We start from the raw sequence: 9,489 nt of genomic DNA, 5'->3' as shown, positions 1-9,489 counted from the left end.
GTTTTTGTGGTGCTATGATTTGCTTTGTTTTTAAGGGGCTGGTTTGGGAGTTTTTGTGGTGTTATGATTTGCTTTTAGTGTGTTCTTTTTCTTCTGTTTGTTCGGTAAAACACAATCCAAATACAAGCTATTTGAAACTTACAATAATAACTTCTACGGTGAAAAAAGAGCAAAGGCGATCAACAAATGAAGAGATATGGCTGGGGGTGTGCAAAAAATTTGGCTATCCTTAACCAAATTGCTAATCAATCTATATCCAATTTTAGTTTGCAAAATCCATTTAAAAAAAAAGGCTTAATTACTAAATTGGTCCCTTAAAGACATTTTTTGTTTTAAATTGGTCCATTAAAGGAAAAAAGGCCCAAATTGGTCCCTTAAAGACTTTGCCGTTAAATATTTTGGTCCTTTCCGTCCAGAAACTGTTAATTTGTACATGTGGCAAACTGAGTGCTTACGTGGCATACAATGACTAAGCAAAAAAATAGGTGATTGTGTATTTAAATTTCCTTGTTGATTTTAATCAAAAAAAAAATTAGGGTTCATCTTCATCTTCATCCATTCTCTTCTTCTTCTTCTACATTCCAATCCTCTTCTTCTTCTTAGGAGGCATAAAATCAAATGTGCCTAAAACAAAGGGAGAAAACCAAACAGCATGCTGCAACCGCAAAAAATCTAGAAGAAATTAAACCAAAAGCAAGGCTCCCAGACAACATGGAACTCACACTCAGAAACAAAACTACCAATAAAATACAAGATCTACGACTTCGATGTCTTCTATTTATAAATCGGAGATAAATCTCTCAAAAATTGATTCTCAACAACATCATCGCGTGGACCTTCTTTATTTCCAGATTTTGGGTTTTAATTTGGTTCAATTTCCGGATCTTGGAATTTTGGGGTTTTCTAATTTTGTGCTAATTTTGAGTTGTTTTTATGGGTTTGTAGTTGTTGTTGAGAAAGAAATGGTTGGTTGTTGGTGTGGGTGGGTTTTCTAATTTTATGCTGATTGGAATGTAGAAGAAGAAGAAGAAGAAGAGGATTGGAATGAAGATGAAGAAGAAAATGGATGAAGATGAAGATGAACCCTAATTTTTTATGATTAAAATCAACAAGGAAATTTAAATACACAATCACCTATTTTTTTGCCTAGTCATTATATGCCACGTAAGCACTCAGTTTGCCACATGTACAAATTAACAGTTTCTGGACGGAAAGGACCAAAATGTTTAACGGCAAAGTCTTTAAGGGACCAATTTGGGTCTTTTTTTCTTTAAGGGACCAATTTGAAACAAAAAATGTCTTTAAGGGACCAATTTAGTAATTAAGCCAAAAAAAAAACCACACCACTCCAACAAAAAAACACCAATTATAAACCATAATCACATTTTGTAATTTGGTTTGGAATTGGTTTGAAAATTTATGCCCAATAGCTAATTCAGACCCAATCTTCAATTTTTTAAAATTTTTTATTATATAATAAAATAATTAATTAAAATAGGTGGTGGAGGACCGGTGGTCAACATGGTGGTCAACGCCGGAACACCGGTTGCCGGCGCGGCGGCGCTCCGACCGGCACGAAGGCGGGCGGCGGTTTCCTGGCGGACCTCCGGTGACTTTCACGGCGGTCGTGGTGGTGCTCCGGCGGTCGGTGGTGGTGCTCCGGCGGCAGGCCACCACCAACCACCCATACTATTTTATTATTATTTTATTTTAAAAATCAGATTTTTAATAATTATTTTAAAAATAATTAAAAAATCAGTTTTTAATGTTTTTAGTTTTTAAAAATAATTAAAAAATTCATTTTTTTTTAAAATAATTAAAAAATCAGTTTTTAATGTTTTTAGTTTTTCAAAAATTGAGTATTTTAATTTTTTTGCTATTTATTAGTTTTTTTTTGTATTTAAAAATTAGATTATTTTAATTTTAAAAATTACTCTTTTTAAATAATAATAAATATTTTTAAAACAATATAAAAAACAAGTTTTCGGCTAAGTAAAAAATAATTTGGGTTTAAAAAAAATATTTTGTGGGTTGATTATAAACCAATTCAATCATAAAATTAATGAAAAATTATGTTTTTAAAATAATTAATAAATCTATTTTTTTTAATCAACTAATAAAAAAAAATAGTTTAAGTAAAAAACATATTTAAAATTGGATCGTGTGAATAACTTAAATTTTATTACAAACCGGTTATAAATTGATTTCGATCCGGTTAATAAGCAAATCCAAATTAATTTTAAAAAATAACCGGTTTGTTATTGAAATAATTTTGGTTTAGAATCAAAACCATTAATTAGGTGTGGTGTGGTTTCTAAACCATGCACACCCCTAGATATGGCAGTTTGTTGTGGAAGACGAAGAGGAAAGAGAAGTCTCTCATCCATCTGACTGATCCATCACATTAAACATCCCAAGTCTTATTATGAGTTTCAGATTGTGCTCTTCACGTGTCATGTCTTAGTCGCAACTGGTATCTTTTTCGGTACTAAATCACATAGTAAGAAAACATGAACCGAATACAAAAAATTACAATTCCAGTTTATCACAAGATCAATGAAAAGTGTATGACCGCAAGTATATTTACATCTGTTGACTAAATCCCTAAATCTAAATTGAAAAGTATTCACGGTGACCGGCAATGTAGTGGTGGTATACACAGCAGTCATCAATGACTTTGAATCCCACGACACCACCAACATGGATGGCTCTTATTCACGGTGACCGGCGATGCAATAGCGGGATACACGGCAGTCAGCAACACTATCCGGCAGTCTGCAACGCATTGAAAGCATGACAACAGGTGAATGATGAAAACATCTGCTGTGTTGTTTTCTGCTCTGTTTTTAGGGGGCTGGTTTGGGAGTTTATTGTGGTGCTATGATTTGCTTTTAGTGTGTTCTTTTTCTTCTGTTTGTCCGGTAAAACACAATCCAAATACAAGCTATTTGAAACTTACAATAAGAATTTCTACGGTGAAGAAAAAGCAAAGGTGATCAACAGATGAAGAGATATGGCAGTTTGTTGTGGAAGAGGAAGAGGAGAAAGAAGTATCTCATCCATCTGATTGATCCATCACATTAAACACCCCAAGTCTTATTATGTTTTTCACATTGTGCTCTTCACGTGTCCTGTCTCAGTCGCAACTGGTATCTTTTTCAGTACTCAATCACATAGTAAGAAAACTTGAACCGAATACAAAAAATTACACTTCCAGTTTATCACAAGATCAATGAAAAGAGTATAAACACAAGCCGCAGAAAAGATTTTACCAAAAATCTCAATTGATACTTATGACATGGAGCCGAGGCAAGGGAATGCAATTACAAGGGCAAAAACGATTGTGATCATGCTATTCTTACCCCTACAACTCATCAAGCCCGTAGTCCTCTCCGAAATACTTGTCAACTAAACTATTTGCCATAGTTCGCAAATCTTCATTTTCGTGAAACTGAAATCTTTCCATGGCTTCAATCCCATCTTCTTGTTCTACAAGTTTTGGGCCCTTTCCATTTGGCATCCCCCTCAAGACCTACAGACACAATAAATCATAAACAAGACGAAGTTATTTTCCATGTTTAATCATTGATTACACAAAAAAATGAACTCATCTAGCCATAATCTACAAATCATTCATACAACCATCAAAATGTCTTACCAGCTCTATAAACTGTAGCCCTAGCCTAGCAGCTTCAATATCAGCAGATCTAACCAAATCTATAAAACCTGGCAAGCATCCTTTTTCAACAAGTGAAACAAGATGCTCCAAGATCAGACTTGACTTCTCATCACCTTTAGTTGGGGCAACACAAAGGTTGCCCAATATGTAAGCAACTTCCTTTCTTATATCAAACGGGGCGGCAGAAAGAAGGTGTAATAGCAAAGGCACTGCCTCACTAGAATATATCAACTGCTTGTGCTCAACAGAACCAGCAGCTATATTAGACAGCACCCAGGCTGCTTCCTGCATAAAATAAAAAAGCTTATTACATCAAGCTTGATCCAAATTATTGAATCAAATATTACATTATATACCTTCTTTAAGACCCTTTGTTCACTTTTCAGACATTTTATCATGACTTGTATGGCATTATCTGAAATTGTCATTATATAATCAGATGTAAGAAATTGATCCATACTGTTTGATTAAAATGCATGTATTAAGCTTGGCAAGTATTGAGAAAATTACTAGCCTGTAACTGCAAGTCCAGGTGAAAGAACAGTATAAGTTGCATGGGAATCACCAGCAATAAGATTACCTAAACTTCGCAAAACCTATAGGGATTTTCCATTGTAATTAGAAACAACAGATCAATGTGAATAAAATGAGCTTTCTGATTTGTGTGCCTTTGTATATGCTAGTCACAAGAAAATGTTAAAAGTTGTAGAGAAGTACACCTTTACAACAAATCAACCAAAAGTTCTCGAAATCATTACCGGAATCATTAATTGTAAACTGTTTGAGGTCGCCAATCTATTTACAAGCAACTGAAGTACATCACTCTTCACCAGCATGCTGGTAGCTATGTTTGAAAGTGCCGATAGGTAAACAACTACCCATGCTACTTCAGTTGCCGATTCATCATCCCTGAGATGATAAAATAAAATTTATATGACGATAATTAGGGTAGCCTTCAGGGATACTATGTCATTTGGTAATGCTTCCAAGAAACAAGATTTCCATGTACTCATAATACCACTAGATGATTTGCACTACCATGACTTCTGATTTAAAGCTCATAAACCTATATGAAAGTGAACCTTATGATTGTAGGGGTTATATTAGCCACAAAAATTCCATGTACTTCATCCAAAATAAGTTCATCAATCTTATAAAAAATTGGTCACAATAAATAAGAAATAATTTAATGGAGGGATAGAACATCCTCTTTGATGAAAATTTTTGTGAGGTCCCACCATATCGCATTTGGATGGTGTCATCTCCACCATATGGATGATAATTATCGTAACAAAAATCCTTGAAAAAAAATAGCAAGTTAGCAACATAAAAAAATGCAGGTAAGGATGATTTTGGTGTTTTAAAATAAATATGAAGATAGTTATGTCAGTTTAATTAAAATTGTATTAACATATCTTGGCTCCCCTACCCTCCAAACCCCCCAAATTGGGGGGAAGCAAAAAGTGGTCAAAAAGGTGTTTTGAATCCCTCCCCTTCTTAAAAATTGAACCAAACATAAAAAAATTAAAATATCACCTCAGCTACCCTCCCCTCCAAAACCCCCCCGAAGGAAGTTGAAAGATGCTGCTTCAAATATTCGGGGGGGAAAATAAGAGAGAGAGAGAGAGAGAGAGAGAGAGAGAGAGAGAGAGAGCAAATATTTTTTATTGAAAAACAAATGATTTTATTGAAGAAACCTCTCATTACCATATAGATCAGTGATGACCCATAGTTAGGAAGGAAACATGGGATACTGACATTCCTCTCAGGATTTCAAGAGTCTGAGACCTCTCCCACCACCAAAACATATCCCAAGTCCAAACTGTCCAGAATCCTAATCTTCTCTCACTCTCACTTAATAGTAAATAGCCTATTTCTGCCAAATTCTACTAGAACTCCATCCGACAACCATGAACTACTCTAACTTCCTCAACTAACAAAACCCAACCTGATTGGACTTACCTAAAAGTTATCCAAATATACTTCATAAAATTGATATGTTTGTAAATTTCATTTGACGATAATGTGCATTATGCTTTTTCTACCAAAAAACAAAACAAAATAGTTTAAATACATGAAATATATTAACTGTAGTGACTGTTTAAACGATAAAAATTAAGAGTGGAACGTGCACAATATACCAACATAATGATATTAAGCATGCATGTCTGTTAGAAAGTAACTCACGCTTTTGTCAAGTGTCGAACAATTGCATCCAAAACTCCATCAACACAAATGAGTTCGTTAGCAGCTTTAGGATTTGGACCCTACATGCAAACATTCTGAAATCATATAAAAACACATGCATGTGGAATATGCCATCTTGCACAAAAACCATAATGTACATGCGACCAAAAAAACTGATGACTACATAACACATCTAAAAATATATAGACTACACAGCACAAGCTACAAATACAGTTATATAGAATGAGAGGAATCATTACATAATTGACACAAAATTAATCACTCAGACGAATGGAATGTAATATTCATTTGATGGATTTCAAACCTTGATTAGATTAGACAAAGCCCAGGCAGCCGTTCTAACAGTTGAACGTCTGTATGGTAGCATCATTCTTGCAAGAGGTATTAATGCCCCTTGAATTAGAAGAACATTCCTCAACTCTTCATCATCACCAGCCACATTTCCTAGTGCCCAAGCACACTGTTCGGCAACAGGTGAGGAACTCTTTTCTGCATTTTAAAGGTAAAATTATCAAATAGTTTTAACTTTCAAGAATTTTGTTATAACGCTGGATATAGTTGCAAAATTTATGAAGGTGGACATTTTGGATAAAAGAACGAGATGCCAGTAGGTCCAAGTTCCCTCCATCTCATTCTTTCCATAGATAATAGATATCTTGCAATGCTTTAACAATTAAGGTTATCAAAATTCCTCTAAAATAATTTATACAAATATCAGTCAAAAATATTATTTAATTTCTTGAATACAAAAGGAATCTCAAAGTGATCACTCACCCCCGAGGTGAGCAATAAGCAAAGGCAATGCAGGAAGCAAAGCTTTTGTTTCTTCTGGATTCCCTGCAGCAATATTTGTAAGACACCAGGCAGCTTCAAGCAACTGCAGGAGACATTTGACGACAAAAAATGAAAAATAGTAGGAAAGTTTCTTGCCAGTGATGATTAATGATTCCATAAGTACTGCATAACATGCACAGTCACAGATATATGTGGTCAGACCTGTTCATCTGGAGAACCAAATGAAAGACATTGTGCTAGTATGGCAACAGCTCCAGCTTTAAGAGCAGACTCAACAGGAGGGAATTCAGATCTTGACAGTAAACGCCTTAATTTTTGAAGGGCGCCTACTCTTTTCTGCATTGCACCCTTCCCCCTGTCAATTAAAAATATATATAGTGTAACAGTTATGCCAAAGTTAATGAATATGTGAAGTTGCAATTGACATAATTGAAGATCCAGTCTGTGCAGAAAATATGGTCAATACATTGCCAAAGATTTAAGTGAAAACACTATTCTAAGATGATCAAAGAAGAAAACAACATAAATCTTGGTGCCTCATCAGAAGATCCTGCATCTGAAAGCATGTGAAATTATCACATGGTTAAGAACTTCCCCTTCTAAATCGGAAGATTCAGAACTCTTGGTGACTTATTTTTCCTCAAACCAGCAAAATAATCTGATATTCGTATGTCAAATATGGTTGTAAAATAGAAATTGATATGAACTGCACAATTTCAATTGAACAACTCTTCAAAGGATTATACAACTATGCCTCCATTTGCTAGCAATAGTCATCTAATCTTTGTTCATCATAAACTAAAAATGTTTTGCTGGAAATCTGTTTTACCCACAGCCAACTAGTCTAATAGAGCAGCCATGAAGTTCAGATTCCGGTAGAGCGTGTTATGTACTAGACCGCCAGCATTTATTTAACGACCTAAACCACCAGCAAGTTAAACAGGAAACAAATGAGGTCCAAGATAGGATATTATTAGTTCAAATCATGAGAGATCTTAGCAACAGGGAGTAAATTCAAAAGGGGTACTGGAGTTCAAATTCTAGGGTTTTGTGAAATTGAGAACCAAGTAGAAGAGTAAAAGAATGTGCCGATGATTTCATTAGAATGGGAAATCTAATTTACATGAACACGACACCAGTATTTATATTATAGCGACACAAGTAGCTTGCTTAACACACTAACAAGTAACTGAACTCCAATAAAACTGCTCAAGTCAAGAGTTAGTTAAACCTACTAACTGATTCTAATACATGAGAAGCTACATTATAGCAGCAACACACACTATGATCCAATTTCGATTGGCCTCTAGCCTATAGGGGAGAAAAACTTATAAGCTCATAGATGTTTAGAAAGAAGTTAAATGAAAAAACCTATAAAAACAAATGAACACTATGACCCAATTTGGATTGGCCTCTAGCTGATGGGATCTTCACCTACCGGAGAAAAAAAAACCTTATACACTCATAGATGTTTATAGAGAAGTTAAATGAATAAAACTATAAAAGCAAATGAGATGCTTAAGCTGGTTTCAACTTATACAAGAAACTGTTTGGATTGACTTATTCTAGTGTATCTACTGGTATAAGCATTGGAGAGACTATCTAGGAGAGTTTTGGACAACTTACGACATGTCCATAAGTTGTTTCCAGCTAATTCCATAAACTCTCCAAGATAACTTATGAAAACAACTTATAGCTTATATCAAAACAGTTTGACTTTATTTTATATATTATTAAAGAAATACTGGTAGCTTATGCATAAGCTGTTTATTCAACCAGGAACAGAACAACTTACTGATAAGCAAGAGCAGATTTCAAATTTTGAACTGCCAATGAAGTTTGAGACTCCAAAATAGATTGTTCTTCATCAATCATCATATCACTTTCAACATCAACTTCAACATCACTAATTCCAACCCTACAAAGTCGTTTTGCCCGAACCAATGATTCCCTCCTTTCTTTCCCAACTGTAACTGCATGTTCCCGTCTTCTTATACCCGCAGCATTCCCAACTGAAAACAAAACACGAAATTGAATCCATATAGCTTCCAAAAGCATAAACCTATATAGCTAAGTTGTAGTTCCATCTAGTTCTATCAAATTGAATAGATATAAGAAATTGATTACAGTATGAAATGAATGAAAATTGAAAACACGGTGGCTACAGTGTTGGATAGAAGTGTACCAGATGATTTAATTGGGTCCCTTTTGGTGCTAGAGAAGCCGGGATCGGCCATTGAAGATGAAGAGAAGGTGAGACGAATGCAAGTGTTCGGAGACGCTGAAAGAAGTTCTAGATTTTATCACGGTACAGCAAAATGGGATCGACGGCGGTATTCATCATATGTATGAATCTGCTCCGGTATTCATATGCTACAGCTTTCTGGGTTTTTTTTTATGGATGAGTGACACGTTGAAAAAAATAATCAACGGTTCAGATTTAAGGGAACGTTTTCAGTTTAAAATGTATTACAAAAAAATAAATAATAATAAATAGTCCAAAAATTCTTATTCAACTAGCAGAAATGTCAAAATTGTTAGTATGGATAGATATTTTATGGCTTATCATTTCGTCTATCTACAAAAAAAACTAACGAGGCAGACATCATAGCCCCAAATATCGTTGTATGCTTCATTTGCCACACCCCTCACTTTCTCAATAATGTTTGGCAATTGAGCTTTTATGCAATGTTATCATTGAGATTTTGATGAGTTTGTTATTTCTAAAAACTAAATGGGTTTTGTGATTTGAATATATTATCTATTAAAATCGAATTAAGATAAAGGTTTTGAAATTCTTATTGAAA

The 9,489-nt window shown here is 34.6% G+C and overlaps 1 protein-coding gene across 1 annotated transcript; it reads right to left on the bottom strand.

The window, feature by feature from the left end:
* Positions 1–2,520: 2,520 nt before the first annotated feature.
* LOC123921202 (importin subunit alpha-9) lies at positions 2,521–9,052 on the bottom strand. Its single transcript, XM_045973642.1, has 11 exons — positions 8,868–9,052; positions 8,478–8,694; positions 6,884–7,037; positions 6,662–6,764; positions 6,192–6,376; positions 5,867–5,946; positions 4,438–4,588; positions 4,194–4,275; positions 4,036–4,094; positions 3,659–3,964; positions 2,521–3,532 (listed from the first exon to the last, which is right to left on the bottom strand). Exons 1-11 carry the CDS (start codon positions 8,917–8,919, stop codon positions 3,365–3,367), a joined length of 1,557 nt encoding a protein of 518 aa, XP_045829598.1. The 5' UTR covers positions 8,920–9,052; the 3' UTR covers positions 2,521–3,364.
* Positions 9,053–9,489: the final 437 nt, after the last annotated feature.

Source organism: Trifolium pratense, linkage group LG1, assembly GCF_020283565.1.
Source record: "Trifolium pratense cultivar HEN17-A07 linkage group LG1, ARS_RC_1.1, whole genome shotgun sequence".
NCBI lineage: Eukaryota > Viridiplantae > Streptophyta > Magnoliopsida > Fabales > Fabaceae > Trifolium > Trifolium pratense.
The sequence above is the reverse complement of the archived record's forward strand: the minus strand, read 5'-3'. Positions and strand labels throughout refer to the sequence as shown.

Excerpts from the sequence above, each read along its gene's own strand:
- LOC123921202 (XM_045973642.1), bottom strand. The coding sequence starts at position 8,919 with ATGGCCGATCCCGGCTTCTCTAGCACCAAAAGGGACCCAATTAAATCA. Across the intron at positions 8,695-8,867 it reads GGACCCAATTAAATCATCTG|TTGGGAATGCTGCGGGTATA; the intron begins GTACACTTCTAT and ends TTTTGTTTTCAG. Across the intron at positions 4,276-4,437 it reads GTTTACAATTAATGATTCCG|GTTTTGCGAAGTTTAGGTAA; the intron begins GTAATGATTTCG and ends AAATCCCTATAG.